We start from the raw sequence: 23,588 nt of genomic DNA, 5'->3' as shown, positions 1-23,588 counted from the left end.
CACCAGAAGAAGACCGGCAGCATGCCGGTGAGTGGGGCCCGGTGTTGTTTGTTGCAGAGGGGGGTGACGGGGCAGTGTGCTCTCTCCCTGTGAGGGCATTTGTTATTTAGAGCCTGTCGAGGTTCTTCCGACGTTGGAGGCACACTATTTGTAAGAGTCCCAGAGCGGGACACCCACGGGGCATTTTGTGATTCCGAGTCCCCCAGAGAGGGACTCCACCGACGGGGGCCCACATTTCTTCAGAGCCCACGCGGTCAGAGGACAGTTGCATTCCGAGCCCGCAAGGCTCCAACATCAAAGGGGGCATTTCTGTTATCCCCTGAGTCCCCCGAGTGGGACTCCAACGACGGAGGCATTTGATTTCGTGCCTGAGAGAGGCACAGTAGTATTTCGAGGCTCCACCTACATTCCGGGGGCATTTTGGGAGGTAGAGCGGCCCCGGTTGCCAGCGGGCCGCTCCCCCAGTGTGGTGGCAATTGTTTCTCGAGCCCACGAGGCTCCCACATGTGGCCGCATTGTTGTAATTAGAGCCCACGAGGCTCACATGTTGTTTTGGGCACCATTGTGATTCAGAACCCAGAATAGAGTACCAGCTGTCCAGCACTTAGTGGGCAGCTGCTCCGTTTAGGCTTTGCGCACCTCCTTTGGTTGCCTGTGCAGCCTGCCCTAACATGTCGGCCTGGGGACAGTTTGTGTTGTGCCCTTGCTAGGGGTACATGTTTATGCCTCATGTGATAATTTGGCCCAATTGTGATTACCTACCTAATGTGATTTCTGCATCATGTGTAATGTCTTTGTGCCTATACCCCTAAATGTATTTTTATGCTTAGGTGGTTGTTTCTCCTAGTATAGTTATGCTAGTGAGTTCATGGTTCCCTGCGTGATATTTTCCTAAGGTGGTTAGGGTTGCGTAGGTGGTACTTATCTTTTACCAGTGGTTACTGGTTCTGTGCTACATTTGTTATTTGGTGTTACAGCTATCACATGTTCTATGTGCTAAACATTATTCCTACAAAGTGCTAGTTCTAAAAGTGCTTATTCCTGACAGTGGTCCATGTGGCCCTGTCCCATGTATATAATCCCCTGTAAATTCTGCCTGTGCCTCTGGCATATTGTAAAGTGTGTGTTTACTATCTAATGTGTTCGGTAATACAAAGGCTATTTTTATATATACCTTGTGTGGAGTTCCTTTTGTGGGGGGCCTGGGATGTTGTTCTCGGTGGGTGGGTGCGCAAATACTTAACTTACATTAACTCCGGGATCAGCCTTGCTGCTCGTGTCACGTTGCGAAGGGGGTGAGCAGGGGATATCTTTGGATTGTAACTTCCTTGCCCTAACTAGAGTGGTGGTTTCTGCCTGACTTTGACGCAAGCCTCAGCCAACCAGAAATCCCAAGTCTAACACCGCTTTGCAAATGTCTGTGATTGGCACACCCGCGAAGAGTGCCATGGAGGTAGACATTGCCCTAGTGGAGTGGATTCGGACCTTGGAACGCAGGGGTTGCCCCGCTTGCTGGTGACAGAATATAATAGCTGCAGAGATCCAGCGAGAGATACTTTGTTTAGTGAGTGGAAGACCTTTCATAGGTTGACTGAAAGCCACAAAGAGTAGTTGGACTTGCGGAAGGGCTTTGCTTGTCAATGTAAACTTTCAGGAAGTGTTTAAGATCCAGAGAATGCAAAGTTCTTTCTGCCATTGTGTGAGGATTTGGAAAAAAGGAACGTAAGACTATAGGTTCATTGAGATGGAAGTCTGACGGAACCTTAGGTACAAACTTAGGATTTGTTCGTAGTATAACCCTGTCATGTTTGTACTGAAGGAAAGGGTCTTGAATTGAAAATGCATGGAGTTCACTCAGTAGCCTCGCTGAGGTAAGGGCCAGAAGGAACGCCGTTTTCCAGGAAAGATACTTAAGATCAGCTCTGTGTATCGGCTCAAAAGGATGTTTCATGAGCTGAGCAAGAACTGTGTTGAGTTGCCAAGTGGGAGGTAAAGTCTTTACAGGAGGAAAAGTCCTGAACAGGCCTTTAAGAAACTGTTTGAACATCCTGTTAGACCAAAGAGAAGGGCCAGCAGAAAATCTTCTGAAACAAGATATTGGTGCCAAGTGAACTTTAATGGAAGCGTGAGGAAAACCTGAATTTGCCAGATGGAGAAGATAAGGCAATATTTGTACTGGAGAAGATGAAAGAGGGTGTATCTTCTTTGACTTGCACCAGATGCAGAATCTCTTCCATTTTAAGGAGTATGTTTTGTTAGTACTGTCCACTCGAGCCCGAGCCAGAACTGCTCTACATTCCGGCGGAATGACTAGGCCCTGGAATTCCCTGAACTCAGGAGCCAAGCGGATAATCTGAGAGATGCCGGATACGGATGCTGGACTTGTTGGTGGTTCATTGTGAGAAGAGAGGGAAACGGTTTTAACTGGATCGGCGGTTCCAGGGAGAGAAGATGAAGCTCTGTGAACCAATGCTGGCATGGCCAAGCTGGGGCTATCAGAATGAACGTGCAAAGCTCCGCTTTCAATTTCCTGAGAACTCGGGGAATCAGGGGAAACGGTGGAAAAGCGTATGCAAAGATGTTGCACCATGCGATCGAAAATGCATTCCCTAGAGATCCATTCTGGGGACGCCAGCTTGCGAAGTGTTGGCATTTGGCATTCTGCCTTGTAGCGAACAGGTCTAGAAGAGGGGTGCCGAATTGAGAGAATATGCGGTTGAGAGTTCGTTGATTCAATTTCCATTCATGACACGCCCCCTGTTGTCTGCTCAGAGAATCGGCCAGAACATTGTCTGTTCCTGGGACGTACTCTGCCCGAAGAGAAATGTTGTGAAGGAGCAACTAGTTCCAGATCTTTTGCGATTTGTGAGAGAGTGTTAGAGAGCGAGTTCCCCCTTGCTTGTTTAGATAGTGCATTGTCGTGGTATTGTCCGTACGCACGAGCACTAGAGAATTTCTGATTCTTGGTAGGAATGACAGAAGAGCGAGATAGACTGCTCGCAGTTCGAGGAGATTTATGTGGAGTTGTCTTTCGGAATGGGACTACTTTCCGCTGATCTGTAGTTCTTGGAGAAAAGCTCCCCAGCCTTCCAGGGACGCATCTGTTGTGATGATATGTGGAGAAGCTGGAAGCAAGAAAGGCAAGCCTTGAGAAAGGTTCTGAGGGCAAATCCACTACCTTAGAGCCTTGACCATTTGAGGAGTCACTCAGATGACATCGTTGAATGAACCTGTACATTGGACCCGTTGAGCCGATAGCGCCTCTTGAAGAGGGCGCATGTGAAGACAACAGTGTGGAACTAGTAGAATGCATGAAGACATCATCCCGAGCAGGGATTTGAAAAGACGCATTGTTAAAGATTTCTTGGAGCGTATGTGAATTGCCAATGAAAGAAGCTTGTCCTTTCGCTCCTGTGACGGAAATACTTTCTTCTGGGTCGTGTCGAGAGTAGCACCCAGGAAAGTTAGACGCTGGGAAGGATAGAGGACAGACTTGTCACGATTGAGAGTGAGCCCCAAGCGATCGAAAAGCTGTAGACAGGCATCGGAAGACCAGGACGCGCCTTCTAGAGATGGTGCTTTGACTAGCCAGTCGTCCAGATATGGAAAGACCTGATGGTGTTGTTGCCTGAGATATGCGGCTACTGGAGAGAGGCATTTTGTAAAAATGTGTGGTGCCGATGTGAGTCCAAATGGTAGGACACGGAATTGAAAGTGTCTGTCCACTACTGCAAACCTTAAACATTTCTTCTGATTCCGGTGGATAGGGATGTGAAAATAGGCATCCTGAAGATCCAGATATACCATGTAGTCCTCCGCATTGAGAAGTTGTAGTACCTCCTGGATGGTAACCATACAAAACTGCTTTTTTAAGAATTTGTTGAGGCTTCTCGGGTCTCAGATCGGTCTCCATTTTTTCTCCTTTTTGCGTACTAGGACAAAGCAGGAGTAAAATCTCCCTTCTGAAGCATAAGTGAAACCTCCCGGAGTAGAATACGTAGATTTTTGTGAAGCATAGGTCGGGGGGAGAGGGGGTTTGGGGAGGAATTTGAGTGAACTCCAGTGAATGACCGAATTTAACTAATTGCAGAACCCAACGGTCCGGTGTGATTTGTATCCAATTTTTTAATAAATGGGAAATTCTTCCTCCAACTGTTGAGGGCGGAGATGAAATGGATACTGGGGGTAGTGAAAGGTCATTGTCGCCGAGCAGCGCCCTTCTGTTGACCAGCTTTGCCACGAAAGGAGGACTTAGTGTAGGATGACTGCTGCTGCTGCTGGTATTGTGGCCGATACTGTTGACCAGAAGAGTAGGAAGATTGGTTTTGGTAATCCCCTCTTGTAGAGGATTGCCTTCTTCCTCTTGAGCCATGAAAAGGTGGATTCTTGAATTGCAGGGTACACAAAGCTCTGACCGTGTCAGTATCCTTTTTTATACCTTGAAGAGCTTCGTTAATGTGTGATCCAAAAAGAAGCTGGCCATCGTAGGGCATGTCCAAAACTTTTGTTTGCACTTCCGGTCGGAATGAAGCTGCCTTCAACCAACCCTGGCGTCGTAATACAGCTGCGCCAGCTAGTTGGCAAAATCCAGTAGAGGCGATATCCATCGCGCAATTTATTATCTCGGATGCTGAACGTTCGCCTTCAAGCAAGATCTTTTTTGCTTCCTCTTTCGAATCATCTGGCAAGGCCCCCAGATATGGACCGATGTCTGCCCACAACTGTGTGGTATAACGCCCTAACAGTGCCAAGGAATTGGATGCACGCACTGTTAAAGCAGACATTGATGAGGAACGTTTACCAATGCTATCAAGTTTTCGGCCTTCCTAGTCTGGAGGAGCGGCTAGTGGGGCAGAAGGTTTTTTGAATTTTCGTTGAGCAGCCTGTGTGATGAGAGTCTGGTTTGGGATTTCCTGTCAGGCAAGCTGGTGCAGTATCTGGAGCTCTGTATTTCTTATCCAGACAAGGCAATACTGGGGGCACAGAGGAAGGGTTATGCATTATTTTCACACCCTGATCCCATATGTATTCTATATTGGGTATAGATCGGACCGATTTCTTAAAAGGTTCCTTAAAATCATATAAGGAGCCATCTTGCTGGTGTGATGGCATAGGAATTTGGAAGCATTGCGCCGCTCTTTCCACTATGTTGTGAATTCCCCAATGTCTTCAGGAGGCGAGTCAGCCTACGCAGGAATGGGAGAAGCAGGACAGGGTATGACATAGTCGTCCCACTCATCATGAGTAGACTGGGAATCATGAAGTTCCCCTTCTTCGTGAGGATGCTCCTCCTCATCGTCTGTGGAAGGCGGACATGGTGAAATGACAGGCCCCGGCTATAGATTTAAAGGTGGAAGCTGTGGTCTTGGCGGTGGAGATACAGTTAGAGGTGGAGACTTGGCAGAAGTAGGGAATCTTTGCTTATAGTCTGTAATGAGGAATTGTAGATTGGAAACCAACGATGCTGGTAGGCAAACCATGGGAGAAGGAGGCGGATGGTATCCTTCGGTATAAACCGTCTGATCCTCCTGATCTTAGTCCTCATAATCCGAACTGTCTTGATACTTCACGTTAAATTCATATGGGCTTGCCGCTGTTCTAAACACACTGACCTCGTCAGAATCCTCTTCGTCTAAGAGGTGAGCTGGAGGTAATGGCTGGACCCTACTAGGGGAAGTCAGGGCCAATGTCAATGTACGTTTCGTGATTTTGAAATGGACAGACGTACTTTGCAGATTTGAATCCGCCGTCGTCGACGAACCCGTCAACGATGTGGTCGTCGACGGTGAAGCGTCAACGGGCACCATGGTCGATGGAGCTCCCGTCGATGGAGCCGTCGTTGACGATGTTGTCTTCGTCGATGGAAATCTCGACGGTGCTGTCGTCGTCGACGGAGCTTTCGTCGACGATGGAGTGGATGTCGATAGGACCGTCTTAGTCGTCGAAGCCATCGTCGACACTGTCGTCGGCGATCGTAGCGTCGACGGTTATTTGGACGTTGACAATGTCCTATTTATCTTTATCATAGACGAAACAGACCTACCGGCCGTAGACAATGGAGTTGTCGTCGTCGACGTAGATAGTGAAGAAGAGGCGACAGAAGTGGAAACAGTCGTCGTTGACGAGGTTACACACAAGGCCGTAAACGTAAATTTCCTCGTCGATGAAGCCACCGTCGACAAGGTTGTCGTCGACGAAGTGGAAGAAGGCTTCTTCCTGAGGAGAAACCTTTGATGGTAGAGCCTTGGAATGTACCTCTGAATACTTTTTATGCGTCTTCTTTTGAGGTGGCTGTGACTAAGGGCCTGGAGAAGCCACTTTTTTTTTTTTTTTAGAGGAATTGGAGGATATGGAAGAGCCCTCATTCTCCTCAAAAGACTCTGGTTGGTCTATGTCTTTAAGCCTCTGCAGCCAAATTAAGAGGCGCCCCTCCTGATCCTTGAGGGTCTTTGAAGAAAAGGTACAACATACCTTGCAGTCCTTTCAAGAATGATCCAGGTAAAGGCAGTAGAGACTATCTTTGTGTTGGTCATCCACATGAAGCCTCTTTTTACCACAGGAACCACAGGGCCTAAATAGGCCTTTCTTAGGTGTATCTGCCATGAAGAACTAAAGAACTTCACTCAAAAGGTGGAATCATGCAAGAAGAAACACTGGAAATCCAGAAATGAGGAAAACTGAGCAGAGCTCAGAGGAGACTCCCTTAGAACGACGTGCGGTAGAAAATCTGAGGGACTAGAGCTCATTCCAGGAAGGTTCCAAGGGGTGGTGATAGCTGATTTGCTCTTCTCTAGAGTTTGGACCTTATTACAAAAGGACATGGATATGTTACTAATGTAAGGCCTTTGGCCTATAACTCTATATGTATATGGGACATTACTTTATTTATATACAGGGGACTCCCATCCGGACGACGGGGAATGATTCAGGCATGTGAATCTATGAAAGATACCCTAATACTGGATAAGGAGCAGATCATGCATCCCTCATGTGCAACACACAAATGTTCTCTATGTCAAGGTTGGCATGAGTGTCCTCTGCGTAGCTGACTCAATAGCGTCCTCATACAGGGAAATAACATACTCACGCAGCACTCAAAATTGCCATGAAATCGTGTTTGAAATGTTCATCAAGTAGACACCAATCCAATCCAATTATTCATCAAATAAAGAATGTATTCTTCAATTCGTGATACTCATTCTTCATATGATAATTCTCATATGTAGGAATCCATGATATTTACACGTTAAGCTTGTATAATAGGGTACCAGGTAGCATAGACTACCCGATGCATTTCGGGTCTAGCCGTTCGTCAGGGGGAATTTCCTGTTACTCCAATCAGCCATCGGCATTCTGATAACCAAGCGTGGTGTGTTCCGTGTCGCTCGTGACCCGAAAGTGAAAACACCTTTCACAGCACCCAGTGTTTTTCCTGCACTGACCTGGACTATTATGCAAGCCCAAAAGGAGCACAGACAATTTTTTTTATTTTTTTTTCATTTACATCGGAGCTGAAGAGGGCAAATCTCAACTCCTTCTTGGAAAGACCTCCGGTAGCCGGCATCCCCTGCAACTGTAATGGATACAAACATTCATTCTCCCTTCGTCAAATGATGGAGACCCAGGGGTCGACCCTGAGCTACTGTGCCCTTCCTGCTTGTCATGATTTGACAAAGTCTTACCTTTTTGAGGTGTCTCCCCGACAGGCAGGGCCTCAGTAGCCTGCATGAGTTCAGGGGACCTGTGGTCAGGGACAGTACAACTTGCACTAGAGTCTCCAGGGGCAGTAATTTGGTGCCCACACCGAGAGGCAGTCTGTAAAAAGCCCCTGGAATTAAAGAACACCGTTTCAACCCCTCAATGCCAGTTTGCCATATATCAAGGCAGCTTGGATAGCTCTACTGTTCCTTCCCTCAAACCGGCTGTAGACGAGAGAATGATCATTATTTAGGGAATGATAGGGGAGAACCATGACAGGCCTATTAAATGTGCCCTTTTCCATCCCTCCTGTAGCAACTGCTTTCTGAGAGGTGGAAAGGACTTTACCCCCACCCACTCTTCCTTTCTAGGCTTGTCCATATGAGGTTGCTGCACCTTCAGCACAGTCCTATTGGCGGCTTCTATGCTAGGTTCCTGTTTCTTCTCAAATCATTCAGTCAGGCCTCCACTTAAGAAGTCCCAGCCTTCCTCCTTTACTTTTCAAGATTCACATAGTACTGTGCTGGTTTTGATTCAACTGAACTCAATCCAAGCTCCCCCTTCACACGTCAGACCCCCACACACAGTCCCGGATTACGGTCGCTCATACTCTGGCACAGCAACTTCTCACTTAAAGTGGGATTTAATTTCCACTATAGGGGACAATCACCTGGGCTAATGTTCCGGGATCTCCAAGTCAGTTCACTAGCCTCAAGCCATGGCGAGAAGCCTGCACTGGTGGTGACCGCAGACGCAATCTGTTGATGGGTGAGGACAGAGCCAACTCCTGAGTAACAGAGGTTCGCAGTCAAACTGCATGGGTGCATTAATGGTGAAATGGTAAATGGAAATGTAGATTGTTACTAGAAGTCCTGGGAGACTTGGGAGGTGGTTAGTTGGATGCTTAGGATACAGGACGAACAGAGAAGGGAAGAGTTTGGAAAGGGTTGTTTGCGAGTTCATACTAATGAAAGAGGTTTGTGAGGAGTCAGACACAGTTTGGAAGAGGAATCGGAGGTTTGGGGAGACTACTAAACCTTTTTCTTTGCAGTGAGAGGAAAACATATAATTATGTAGATAAATAACCACATATAAGATATATGCATACAGAGAGATTTTAACAAAACACTCATGGAAAATAATCAGGAGATATAAAATAGTACTAGATAAATTCTATTATGTACATGCCAGGATAAATAGTCACAAGCTTTTTCTATAAAGTAAGAGTTTATGTAAATTCTTTATTTTATTAATTTTTCTTTAACTTTATATTTGTTCCCCAATATTTCAATGTTGAAGCATTTATAAATACAATTTACAACTTCTGCATTTCTCTAGTAACTATAAACATATATATATATATATATATATATATATATATATAAGAGGTGGCTTTCGTTAACAGACCCCCTCCCCAGGAGTATGCAGCCGATGTTCTTGTACAGGGTTCGGAAGGAGTTATTTGGCCGCAGCTGAGGAATCATCACCGGTCAGAGGACGGAAGCGGCTGGGTTGGAGGACCTATCGGTAACAGAATCACTGCGGTGAGTGGAGCAGCATAAGGCGTCAGTGGGGAGGCACGGTAGACGGCAACAGCAGCTTGGTAACACCGCGCTGCACGCACACGGATAATTGGGCCTTGGCATGTCTGCGGATGCAGTCTGCGAGAGGGAGACGGCAGGAGATGAATTATTTAGCAATCTGCCAAAAGCAACTACCAGTGCACAGAGCTCCCATACAAACACTGATGCAAAGACACTGTTGAGTACTAAGGGGCATATTACCAAGGGCCATTATTGCCGTTTAGCGGGACTTTTTCCCGCTAATGCGACGACAATTTTATCAACTATTACCAATCTGTCGCTAACACCAGTTAGCTACCGTTTGTAGGCGATAGCGGGCATTTAGGGGCCCACTTTGCATGTCAGCGATATTTATCGCTAATGACATGCAAAGTGGGCGTGCCAAGATGTTAGCAACTGGAAACAGTTGCTAACATCGCTATCTCCTATTACCAACTTTTGGAGATATTCGCGCTAAGCGCGAATATCTCCAAAAGCTAACACCTGCCCTGAGCAGTTCTTAGCCATGTCATCCAATGGTAGGTGGATAACATGGCTAAGAGCATTAGCTCGGTAATGCGTGAATATTGCTGACTTTTCAGCGATATTCATGCATTGCAGCCGATTTTTATCGCTTAGGAGATAATCCTTGATAATAGCAAGGTTTATCTGCGATAAAAATCGGCGGAGCTCGGCGATAATAATATTGCCGCTAAGCCAACATAGCGATAATTATCGCTAGTTGTTGGTAATATGCTACTAAGTGTTGGGAGCACAAATCACTGACCAAGTATGAAGAAGTGGGCAAGAGTCCCGCGGGGGATGAGAATTCTCCTGGCACCTGGTTTCGATAACCCTAACTCAAGTATGCTCGAGGAATGGGGTGAAAGTAATTTGATGGCCTCTATGAATTTAGTCAAAATACTCATAAAATATGCCGAAATAGATAGTCAAGCATTAATGATGCAAATTGAAAAAATTGTGGAAGAAATAATGAAATTGGAGCAAACAGAATACATAAATAAGGCAAGAAATGAAATCAAATAACGGCCAAAAAACCAAGAAGAAAAAAAAAAATCCGCGCGGCAAGGCCGCACAACAAGGCCGATTACGAACCAGGCCAAATTTTCACATATGCACGCAAGTTTGAAAACGCCAAAACGCTGGGGATGAATGACAAAATAAGAAATAGCTCAGCAAATACAGTACAGCAAGCTGGTGGTATAGTTGCTTAAGATACACCCAACACAGAGGCAGAATCACTTATCAGTGATACAAGCTCAGAAGGCGGCAGAACTGAAAAAAACAAGTTGAGCCTAGGCGAAGAGGTCAATTTTTTAGACTTACATCGCCGGCAGACCCCGAGGCCGAGAAATGAAAAGAGGCCAAACGACAAAGGAAAAGGGCAAGGCGCAAGAGGCGAAAAACAAAACTTAAAACCAAGGAGTGCGCAAGAAACAGCGATAGATGACAATACGATTATTAATCTATCAACCACTACGGTAAACCCAGGCGGAAAAACAGATACTGTCGCTGGGATTGAATTTTTGCCCGGAAAGCAATTTCAATTATAGAAAAACAAGGGTCGATGTGTTTTGTTTTATTAGGAAGCTTGAACTCAAAAAATTCTTCACTATCAAGACTGGATTAAAACAATCAAAATCAGTGCAGCACACTGCAGAGGGGAATGCAAAACACTCCAAGTCTCTGACATAACAAGCTGCTGACATTGCAAGCGCTCAGTAATGAGGCTAAGGATGACAATCAGGAATCCAGCAGTCTAAATTCAACTCAAGAGAGGCTAGAGTATCGAAATATCTCCAAGAGGGGCAGGAAGTAGTCCTTTCAAACCTAAATCGACCTTCTTACCTGTAATGCCAAAAGATGCTGTTGAAAATTACCATGAGAGAGTCACCGAGGACATTAAGAAACGTTGCCATCAAGTCAAGCATAAACAAGCATTTGCAATGCAATAGGTCTCGCATTAGGAAAGTTTGAGCTATTGGTCTTGTAAATGACAAATTTAGTATTTATGTCTTGGTTTTGAAAATAGCAAAATTAATAGCTTTGTCATTTACAATGCCAATAGTTATAACTTTCGCAAATGTGACACCTATAGCATTTGTAATGCAATATGTGTTGTATTTACGTGACTTAGATGTATTGCTATTACAAATAACAATGGCTTTTAATTTAAAAAAAATTAATACTTAAATCAAAGTTATTGCAATTTATAATGGCAATAGCTTAAACTTTTGTAAATAACTTTTGTGAAGATTATGTTCAGTGTATTTTATTGTGACGAAAATCCCAAAACAGAAGTGAAATATTAACATCTTTTTGTGACATTTGTAATAAAGCTTCAAACATTGAGAGAACATATTTGAACCAGTTGTTGTTGAATGGTTGCACAGATTGATGCTGTGGTGGCGACGAGTGATGCTATGGCGTTCAGTAATGCTGTGGTAGCGCATACTGATGTTGTTATGCCCCTGAGTGATGCTGTGGTGGTGCCTAGTGATGCTGTGGTGATGCAAGCGATAGATAGATAGATAGATAGAGGAAGAGCGATCAATAGAGGGAGGGAGGGCGATAGATAGAGGGAGGGCAATAGAGTGAGGGAGGGCGATAGACGGAGGGTGATAGATAGAGTGAGGGAGGGCGGGACGGCGATAGAGTGAGTGAGGGAGATAGAGTGAGGGCGATAGATAGAGAGCGATTGATGGAGAGAGGGAAGGCGATAGATAGAGTGAGGAAGGGTGATAGATAGAGTAAGGGAGGGCGATAGAGGGAGGGCGATAGATAGATAGAGGGAGGGCGATAGATAGAGGGAGGACGATAGATAGAGTGAGGGCGATAGATAGATGGATAGAGGGAGGGCGATAGATAGATGGATAGAGGGAGGGCGATAGAGTGAGGGAGGGCGATAGAGTGAGTGAGGGCGATAGAGTGAGTGTGAGTGAGGGTGATAGAGTGAGTTAGGGCGCTAGATAGAGTGGGGCGCTAGATAGAGTGAGGGCGCTCGATAGATAGAGGAAGGGCGATAGATAGAGGAACGGCGATAGATAGAGGGAGGGCGATAGAGTGAGGGAGGGCGATAGATAGAGTGAGGGCGCTAGATAGAGTGAGGGTGATAGATAGAGGAAGGGCGATAGATAGAGGGAGGGCGATAGATAGAGGGAGGGCGATAGATAGAGTGAGGGATGGCAATAGATAGAGTGAGGGAGGGCAATAGATAGAGTGTGAGTGAGGGCGGTAGAGTGAGGGCAGTAGAGTGAGGGCAGTAGAGTGAGGGCGGTAGAGTGAGGGCGGTAGAGTGAGGGCGGTAGAGTGAGTGAGGGCGGTAGAGTGAGTGAGGGCGATAGAGAGAGTGAGGGCGATAGAGAGAGTGAGGGCGATAGAGAGAGTAAAGGAGATAGAGAGAGTGAGGGCGATAGAGAGAGTGAGGGCGATAGAGAGAGTGAGGGTGGTAGAGTAAGGGCGGTAGAGTGAGGGCGGAACCGTCAGTGTAAATGATACAATGGAAATCCTCCAAAGGCTGCATAGTCAAAGGAGCAGGATGAACAAATTCATGCTGTAAATACTCCTGCAACTGTAAGGAGGCATCAAAAATGAACGTGACATCAGGAGACGTCAATGATGCTGCCCATGTATCCACCGTGGGTGCAAAGCTTTAGAATTTGGTACACTGGCTTTCGTCACTGCTTCCAGGGCAGGATATGGGGTAACAACCAACATGAGTATTCCCTGCGACAGTGCGCGTTCCTTCAGAATCGCCAATTTCGTGGAGCAGCGAGAACAAAAGGTGGAGGCCAGTCAACTTCTGCTAACAAAATGTCATATGTGGTAGTTAGATTTTCCCAAAATACCCCTTTTATAGTACGTTGTATGTCACCTTCAATAAAAAGGTCAATCTCATAATGCCTGTCAGGGGGAGCTACTCTAGTGTCAGCTGTCTCAACAACAACAAATTTGTCAGTCGCTGTCACCTTCAGTAGTGGACGCAGGGCCTCTCGAACAATGGTAATCTCCGCCGCGCTGTCCAACAGCGTCAGCGCCCACGTCAGATTCCGAAGCTGCGTTCTCACGATCTGTGGCATATCTCGCTGTTAAAGCAGCAACTTTCTTTTTCTGAAACTGTGGTCGTTTCTGTGAAGAATCGTCCTGCTTGCCTTTTCCATCCTTCGGGCGGGGCTGGTCGCGACTCTGCTGGCCACCCCTTCCTCTACCGCCGCTCCCGCCACCGGACTGTGAGGCCGATGTGTCCTGTAAAGAACGAGGAGAACGTTGATCAGGAACCTGAAAACGATCAAGCGATTTAATCATTGCGCAGTCGCGCAAGTCATAAGTGCGGTCTGTAGACGCAGGCACAGGTGATGCGGGACGAGACTCTTGTTTCTGTTGTTGTTTACCCTGTTTTTTGTTCTTACTCCAATTCTGCTTTTGAGATTTGGGCTGATCAACTTTATCAGACTTCGGAGTTTTTTCTCTTTTGTAGAAAACGGCTTGACACCTAAACTATTATGGCCTCTGGTTTTATAAGCCACCGTAATAATTCTCGGTAACTACCAGGGTTCATCGGCATCGGGGACATCGCGCAAATTATTAGACACTTTAAAGTTTACCGCATCTCCCTTTCTGTTAGAAAGGACCAGATCAGAAACTACGTCAAACGTGCCGACGAGTCTCATTCCCAATTCAACCGCTGCCTCAGGTCCGTGTTCATCCTAAACACGCTTAATGACAGAGGGAAGGAGAGCCATTGACGGAGTACCGAAGCACCTAGTTTACACTGCCGCAAAGATTCTACTCCATGACTCGCAGTCACCGGCCTCCGGTACCAAGTCCTTGGGCAAGCTAATTGTAAGAATCCTGTGTTTTTCTACAGGACTCGAATTAGGAAAAACTGCCTCCAGTTTGTCAAATTTCTCGGCAATAAATATAAGAGAAAAGGGAATGGCCCAACTATCCAAGGGAAAGGGTACCAACAAATGTCAAAAAGAAAGTAATCCCTTGGGTTCATCCAATGATCACACTCATTCATATACACTTCACTCTATGGTCCTCAATGGTACCATACAAAAATACAATGGTTATTAATACAAACACCCCTTAATCATGAACAACCTGAAATTACTATTTAGCACAATGTATACATTTATTTGAATCCAGTGTCAATTAAAAACATTAAAAACAATTCAAGTTATACATTAACACAAAAGAATATACACATTCTAAAAACAGGAGAGAGACTCAAAACCGTAATGTTGGACCTAACACATCGGGGTGTTAATTCATGGGAATCTTTACATGACCTTCATACATTGTGATAAATAGTAATTTCAGGTTGTTCATGATTTAGGGGTGTTTGTATTGATAACCATTGTATTTTTGTATGGTACCATTGAGGACCATAGAGTGAAGTGTGAATGAATGACAATATAGTGGAGTGTATATGAATGAGTGTGATCATTGGATGAAACCAAGGGATTACTTTCTTTTTGACAAATTTCTCGGCAAGCCAGAAAGGCATATCATCTTTATCCTGGGGACGCTTGCCCATAACTGCATTAACCATGACAGGACTATACTTCATTTCGCTCGGTCCAACTGGAAGTGCCGCAACACCTGGGGCCCCGCCCTGGAAATTGCAGGTGATATATTGAACTAAAGCCCTAATAACCCCAATTGCGGAGGTATATAGGATTCTCAAGTCAGCAATGGGGACTGCCCCCACACGAGGATGCAGGGTAAATCCAGCCAACACAGGCCAAGAAGCGCCTGGAATGGACAAAGGACCTAATCTAATCACCGTTAAACTGTGGGGAAGGGCGGCATTAAACCAAACACGGAGCTGCCATGCAGAAATAGGAACTTGCTGCGTCCTGTATGGAACATATTACAGGCGGAAATGTCACCCATGAGTGGAAAATCTCAAATGGGTACGCTATCTCAGCACTCACAACCATAATAACTGCCATGCCCTCCAAGGAGACATTATACGTCTGCAAATGATTGCGGACCGCAATGCGGTTTGTCCCTCCTGTGAAAATGAGGTAGAGGATGGGTCCGCCGTGTGGGTCGGGGTGGTGACAAGCTGCTTTAGTCCAAGGTTGGCGAGGTTGTCCAGAAGGGTGGTGAAGTCGGGGTCGCTGCGGTTGTCGAAGTGGAAGTTCAGGTCTCTCATGAGAATGTAGTCCGTGGAGGCAATGGCGTGGGGTGCAACAAGGTCGGCCATGGTGTTGGCGTGAGAGGCGCGAGGCCCAGGGGGTCTGTAGGTAAGGGCCTCACACAGCATGGTTCTGGAGCTGGTCTGTATCTGGATCTGGAAGTAGCTGTGTAGAAGAGGGGGTTGGGGTCGCTTGTGCTGGATGTGGAGAGTCGGAGGGAGCACTCGCGTGATGGCGAGTCCTCCTCCTGGGTGGTGGGGGCGGTCCTTTCTCTGGATCTTGTATCTGTCGGGGATGGCGGTGGCGATGTCTGGGGCAGAGGTGGCGTTGGTCCAGGTTTCCGTGAAAAAGGCGACGTCTGGTGAGAGGGTGTCGAGCAGCTCCCAGATCTCTACAGCGTGTCTGTGGAGGGAGCGCACACTGAGGAGAATGCACCTCAGGGCTTCGGTGGTACGGGCGTCCAACGTGGGTTCAGCGTTCTTGCGGGGGCTGTAGATGGGGAAGGTTTGTGGCAGTGTCTGCAGGAGAACTGGCCGTGGGTGGTGTTCGCTGTCACTCGCTGGCAGCTGTTGTTCCTTCCAGGGTTGAGTGTGCGAAGGTTAACGGAGTTGTAGCGGTGAGAGGTCTTAGATCCAGGCTTCCTGGCACAGGCCGTGGTCAGGTAGCGGACGGGCGCAGACATGCTTGCCTTTGGCGCAGCGAAGTAGGGGCGGGGGAAAGGGAAGCGCAGCTGGGAAGCGGGAACCGGCAAGGGGGGAGGGGTCACATGGGCAGCAGCCAGGGAAGGGCACAGAGGGCAAAGGGGCATTGAGACAGAAAACAGCTAAACAACACTGAGGACATAGGTACAATTACTGGCACAATAGAAATACAGTAAGGAGGCTAGAAGGAAGACAGAAAGCGTGCACAGAAAGACAGAAAAACAACACAGGCACAATAAAGATACAGTGAGGAGGCTGGAAGGAAGAAAGAAAACAGGCACAGAATGACAGAAAAACAGCACAAAAACAGACTCAGACAACAGTTGCCAGCAGAAGATCGAGGCTCTCCGACTGGACCACCAGGAATGAGGAGCATGCAGGAGCATGCGGGTGGAGGAGGGCCAATAAGGTGAGATGTCCAGTGGATCTTCCAGAGACTGTGGTGGGGAAAGGTGAGCTGGTGGTGGTGCTGAGCCTGGGGAAAAGGGCTGGTGGCCCGGTCTACTTTCTTTCTGTGTTTGGAATGAACTGGATGGTCCACAGCCTCTTGAAAGGTTATCCTCATTTTAGTTGGTGGTAGAGGAGTTTCAGAGGAAGCTTTTGCAAGTATACGTCAGGTGTGGGGGTGGATCTGCTTTTGTTTGACGTCTAGCTGTTCTTGGAGCCTATGTAGGATTGGCTCCAGTGTCATGTCGAAACCGGACTTGGGGATCGGCTCCAAAGATTTGAGCTCTGAACTAGATCTCGGCATCAAAACTCCCCGGCACTGAGGTGGTGGACATAGACGGTCTGCTTGGCATAGATAGTCGAATAGGTGTCGGCTGTCGGTATGAGGTCTAAGTACTAGGTGCTGAAGGCTTAGGCTTTGCTTGGGGTTTCAAAAGAGACACAACTGATGGACGGAATGCAGAACAAATCAAAACATTCACCCCCAGTCGAGAGATCTGGGTTAAATCCATCATTCTTTTGATCACCATGCCACCCCAGTTTAGACCTGGCCATATGCAAATCAGTCTTGACCCTGTGCCTCATGGGAACAGTCCAGCCCGAACTGCCAAGCCAGGTCCTCCCTGGACCAGAAAAAGCCTCCTAGGACCGATTTTGGGGTTTCACCCCATATCAGCCAGGATAGCTTGATTCCAGTGGCACAGTGAGCCCGGGATCCACGTCTGGGCATGCCCGCGCACTTAGGTTGAGAAAGCAAGACACACAATTGATGGACGGAATGCAGAACAAATCAAAACATTCATCCACCGTCAAGTGATCTGGGTTTAATCCATCATTATTTCGCTCACCATGCCACCCCAGTTTAGACCTGGCCATATGTAAATCCTGGCAGTTCGGGCTGGACTGTTCCCATTGGGCGCAGGGTCAAGACTAATTTGCATATGGCTGGGTCCAAACTGGAATGGCATGGTGAGCAAACAAACGATGGATTTAGGCCCAGATGTCTGTACTGAGGTGAATGTATGACATTGTTCTGCATTCTATCCATCAATTGTTCATTTTGCTTGGGGTTTCAGCACAGTGCAGGAGGACGGCCATCCAAACTAGCACAACTGGCCCAGGCGAAGGAGATCACCGCCCCTGAATTTAGGTTGGGAGAGGGCTGCGCATAACTTGCATTCTTTTGAATTTGAATTAACCAGCTATTGATCCCAGGAGGAGAGGTGGGCAGGGGGTATGTGTTGCATGGATGAGAAGTGTCTATGGTGTGGGGTGATGCAGCTCTGGTCCTGGAGCAAAGGCCCTACCACCATCGGCATGTTAATGGACTTTTGCCTGGCAAGTCCTTCAACTGGTTTGACAGGCGTGGGGCTCTCAGAGGGGTAGGAGGACCTGGTCCTATTTGGGGCAGAGTTTGCCCTTCACGGCCCTGAAGTCTAGTATGGTGCATATAAAACAGATCTTGGGTCCTGACCTAAGCCTGCTGGCTATTCCCATTGTTGGGCATGCTCTGCCCGGCGGCTTCCCCCTGCTGTGCCGGACATCTGGTTCTAGCCTGCACCCTTGTCCGAAGGCTGAGACTGTGTTAATGGGTGAGGCTACTGTTGAAGGGCACTGGTGTCCATACTTTAGCAGCATTGAGATGTTTCCATCTACCTCTGCTGGTTGGTGCGACCAGATCTGGAGCCATCTTATAATGCCAGTCCTCTTATGGCATGGCTCGGGAGGATGTTTTTTCTGCTTTAGTGGCCCTGTGAGTGTTGCATGCGGTTATGCCGCTCTCATTAAACTATGGGGAAGGAGAGGACCCAGAGTCAACAGGGGAATACTATTACACAATATATTACATCTCACTAGGCCAATCAGGCATTCTTGTTCAGATCATCCATCCACCCCAGAGCCCGCGCCGAAGGTGCCCCCCGGTGCTGGATTCATGGAGGCGATACAATGGCAGGGGGTAGCTTTCGAGGGACAAAATAGCAAAAGTATCTATTGAAGTTAACCAACTGAGAGTGGACCTCCACAAAGCAGTGGACAAGGTTGAAAATGCTGAAACCAATATCACCAATCAACAATGCATCCCTCCTGGGCTTCCCTGAGCATGTGGAAAGCCATTATGCGCTGAACCCTTCCAGGACCACTGGGTGAGACTTGTATTGTGCCCCACAAACCCTATTGCCAGTCCCACCACAGGGCCCCCCCTCGATGTTTATTGCTAGGAAATGGAAAATCCCCACAGACATAACATGGGGGAAACATGTTTTGTGACCCCCTCTTATTCTTGACCCCTGGCTGGACGGATCCCCACAAAACTTTCAACATTGCAGCTAAACCGAAAAGGGGAAGTTTTGTGAATTTCGTGAAGATTCGTCAAGCGTTGCTAAAGTTATTAGCAAAACAAAAAACGTCTTTCCTATGGAAACTTTGGTCCTCACTAGAACTATCTACTGACGACTGCCAATAGGTAATATAGAAGGAACTATTCTGAACATTGCCCTACACACATTACTATATATACACTTTCAAAGCCTGGTGACCTCTACTCCACTTTCAAAAGAGGGTGAGGGGGAAGGAAAATAAAAGATCCATCACCTTTCTCATGAGTGAATTGACAGGAGGAGAGAGAAAGGGATCTTATTTTTAAAAAGTTTGAATTTAAAATTAGAGACGCAGGAAATCCTGGGTATCTGAACATGCTGTTCATAGTTGGTGATTATATTTATACCTTATAACCTGTCTATAAGGTATAAATATAATGACCAACTATGAACAACACCCACTTTTGAGAGTGGAGTAGTGATCACCACGTGTAACGTGATAGCAAATCAATTGAAATCAGTGCAGTATAAATTATACTATTCCCTTTGCTTTCAGATTCCCCATTACTCTCCGTTGTAAAAATATTGAAAAACAGGGAAGTCCTGAGGACGGTGGTTTAAAGCAATTGTTACCCACTGAAACGTACATCGACTTGAACTTCATGGATCCCAGCGGGCAGCACAATCATGGAAATTTGATTAGGATGGGGTCTTCCCAAGATTTCAGTAGTGCACGCTAATTCAAGCTGGGCATTGGATGTATGTGAGGTGTGAATGCGGGAGCTTGGTATGAAAGGCGTGATGTGAGGTTGAGTAGAGCATGGGGACATATGTAGTTTCCTTTTAATGTTTGTACAATGCAGGAACTATGAAATGTAGTATTAAATACGAACTGATTTGTACACAGGATCACAAAACAAATAGATTTTACATCTCAGATCCATATGTGATCTTCTCCCAGGAAAAATCACTCTCTCTCAGTGTTACATTACTCTGGGTACCTATATGACAAGGTTCGCATGTTCATAAACAGCTGCAGTTCGGTGTTGCGTCTAGGTGCGAGTGCCTGACCAGAACATAATAACAAGGGACATTGTTGTTTGACCGTGTCTGCTGTTCAGAACAAATCCCAGGAAAGAACAAAATGTGAAAACAACTGCAGGTTCGATGTGAAAATGTAATGTGGCACAAAAGGCAAACCTGATTATGTAGTAATATGTGCAAAGCTAACGTGGCCAGTATTTTGCACAGTCTGTTTAACATAGGGAAAACTACAAAGGGGCCCTATAGGGAACCTGACAATATATGCATACAATACTCTTAATTCTTATCCCCTCAGCGATCTCTACCACCCGGTTGTACTTAACTGCATTTGGGGAATTGTCCAGCCTTCACTTCAACTATAGAAAATCTCTAGTTTTTCCTCTGGAATCTCTGGCTACTCATGTGTATGTATACTTGTAAAGCACACTGTTACCTCGTTACGTGGCGTCCTGGCGCTGTATACCGCTGGGGAACCCGTCCTGGCTTTCCCTGAGAGAGGGCACCCCCAAGGTGAAGCCAGGCATTCCCGGCGCTGCTGGGGCCATTGTGGAGATTAAGCAAGCTATTGCCCAGAGTCGCAGAGTGGGACCCATGGTTAGCGTAGGCACCTAGGTGAGAATGATCAAGTCCGCGGACATTGGCCTATGCCCTCATGAGTGGGATGACTTGCCTCCCAGTGCCCCTCTGGGAATCAGATAGCTCCCAGTACCTGGGAATGACTGTGGCCCATACACCACCGAGACGTATGCAACACAATAAAGGAATATTGGAATGGGTGAATTCGATGTCACTGAATACCATGATATGATCGGGCCCAAGAACAGCAATACCAATAAATGACAAGTCAATGTATAACATAACCTGTGCGCACATGACAATGCCAATGCCGTCTATGCAAATGCAATGTATGCCATAGCCTGCGTTTGCTCAGCAGTGCCGACACGGCAGTAACGATATCCATGTATTCCATAATCCATGCACAACTGACAATGTCATTACCAGTGAGAACAAGGTCAATGTGCAATAAACATCTTAATACCAAAAAGGACAATATCAATGTACGCGGTATGCACAATGATAAGAATTTCGATAAAAGCGATACCAGTAATCGCTATATTAGTTTCAGGAGTTCTGATGAACTCTCATCATTGCTGTTGGATTCACCCAAGGGGACCTCCGCATCACCCCCGAGTGGGCGATATGTGCTTCGGCAGGACCTGGCTTTGCTAATCTAGAGCGATATAATTTGGACCCCCAAATTCAACATGTGGCGCACAGGTTAGAAGAGGATGTCATTTTTGGGAGACACAGGAGGACGCTCTTCCATACCACAGCTGCCTGTGGCAGGGGGTCAGGACGTGGTACGTGTGCCATACCTTGCCAAGCACACTGTCCTTCTGTGGGAACCAACAGTCAAGTGGTTTTGGAGGACCCGTTCGTTCAATTAATATGTTATTTAGGGATCTACCACCCCTCAGAATACTGGGGGACTCTGTAAATCTGTCTGCCTGAACGGTGAGAGGCTCCAGAGGTTGAGGGTTTAGTGTCCTAAAGAAGATTTCCTAGCTTTTGAGGCTACCCAGGAAAGCTTCCATATAGGACAGGGTCACTTTTTGTAGCATGCTAGCATTGCAGCTATTGTGCATGACATGTGGCCCACATGTCCACGGGACCCGGCTACTTTCCTAAGTTTTAGAGGATTCTTGGAGTTGGGTGTGGGCCGCCACTTGGTCTCCCACTTGTACAAGGCCACGACAGCAGATTTTAGGTGAGAGCCGTTAGGGGACTCAATTTGGAGTTGCCTAATCGGAAAAGATGTGTACCTTGGTGAAGAATGTGTCGAGTATCGCATGTTTTAAGCTACTACGCTTTCACTTCCTTCATCATACATACTGCAGACACGTGTTACTACATAAAATAGACCCTGGTAAGACTGCCTCAAGCCACAGGCGCCTCTTTTTTTGCATCTGGCCTGGGAGTGCCCCGAGGTGAATGAATATTTGGGGTAAAGGGTCAACTTAAATGAGGACTGTGGTGCAGATCCCTGGGGATATAAACCCTGCAGTCTGTCGGAGTCCAGCTGGAGGCCCAAAGACCAACAACGGCCTTTAAATTCCTGCGCTGGATGTTATTTATGGTTGTCAAAAACATGGATGCTTCAGTGTGGCCAGAATGAGGAGCGGCAGCCATGGCTGAACGGGCTGTAGCCAAGGAGGCCCACTTGAAGAGACCAGGCATGACAATAAGGATAAGGCCCATGCACACATTGAGATATGGGTGGGACTACTGGATACATTCATGAAACGGGAGGGGGCAGCTTTTGGAACAGGAGTAATGGGAAGAAAACGATGCATCGATGTATCGAAATTATAGGGCTAAACTTTTGAGAAAGAAAAGTGAATAACTATAATGAAGTCGATTTTTGATCAAGCCATTAATTTTAGATGTTGAAATGTTTCTATGCGCCACTAATTGGTGAATGAGCAATGTTGAATGTACCTTTGCTGTAGAGGTCTTTCATAGTTTCAAATCCCGCTAAAGGCTCCCACTCACCCTCATTTTCCTAAATTGTTCCTCCTCTCTCTTTTTGGGTTCTTGGAGGTCTTCCACCTCTTTCTTCAAAATTTCCAACCAGTCTTGGAGATCAGCCTGCAAGGAGAGAGGCACCTGAATTAGACGTGTGCAAGAAGCGCGTTACACACATCACCAAACACGCACCAGAACGGCACCTAAGGAACATAAACTGTCTCCTACATCTGAAGACAAGAAGCAGAAAAATGATTATCAATTGACTCAATGATCAGTGGGAGAGCTGAGATTCCCCAAGCACTGGTGCCTGAACTACACCTTCTGGAAAGCTCCTGTGCGTCATTTAAATCCTTATAGAAGTAATGTAAAGTATCAATACATCCCTGCAATTGCATTCATTGCTACAAACTCACTTCCCACCAATGTTATGTCAAAACGCACTAACATGCAATACACACACTATATACACCGGAATAACCAAGCAGCTGTCTAAAAGACTCCAGACTGCCCAGAACGCTCCAGCCAGACCAATCCTCGATCTTCCATGCTTGGCCCACATCACACCTCACCTAAGGGAATACCACTGCCAGATACACAACTGCCTCACCCAACATCTGCAGTACTTAACAGAGGCACTGCCTACTTGAACAGCCACCCCCGATCCCACCACCCTTGCAGGCTCTCCCATTCTGTGGACTCACTTGCACACACTCCACGCACACACAAATGCAGATCTGCTGGATGGGCCTTCTCATCATTGCTCCTAAAGCCTGAAAAGACCAAACACAACACAACAAAGCCTCCTCCTCCCTTCTCGAATTCAAAAGTAAACCCTCCTGAAGCCAGCTTCAAACCTGCTACATCATCGGGACACCCTCAGGGGTGATAGCTGTGTTTTAAGAGTGTGCTAACAGAACGTCACACTAAACAAATAACTATTCTATACAGTACATGAAATAACCCTTCCTACAGTAGAATACATTTCAAACCAGAGCCCATAGATGTAAGAAAACGCATTTTAAAAAGTCTTAAAAATCGGACTGGGACGGCTCCAAATTCTAACTAATGAAAAAACCACTCCTATCGATACGGTGGGAAAAAAATAGACTAACCAGCCAT

The 23,588-nt window shown here is 46.7% G+C and overlaps 1 protein-coding gene across 1 annotated transcript in view; it reads right to left on the bottom strand.

Moving 5' to 3' along the window:
• The window catches only part of LOC147672112 (E3 ubiquitin-protein ligase TRIM39-like), a 158,210-nt gene that overhangs the window by 92,108 nt on the left and 42,514 nt on the right, over positions 1 to 23,588 (bottom strand). The window contains exon 2 of the mRNA XM_086948025.1: positions 22,494 to 22,589. Coding sequence (XP_086804151.1) covers positions 22,494 to 22,589 — 96 coding nt within the window. The remainder of the gene's footprint in view (positions 1 to 22,493; positions 22,590 to 23,588) is intronic.

This window comes from Lissotriton vulgaris, unplaced genomic scaffold (genome assembly GCF_964263255.1).
Source record: "Lissotriton vulgaris unplaced genomic scaffold, aLisVul1.2 SCAFFOLD_996, whole genome shotgun sequence".
Classification (NCBI taxonomy): Eukaryota; Metazoa; Chordata; class Amphibia; order Caudata; family Salamandridae; genus Lissotriton; species Lissotriton vulgaris.
The sequence above is the reverse complement of the archived record's forward strand: the minus strand, read 5'-3'. Positions and strand labels throughout refer to the sequence as shown.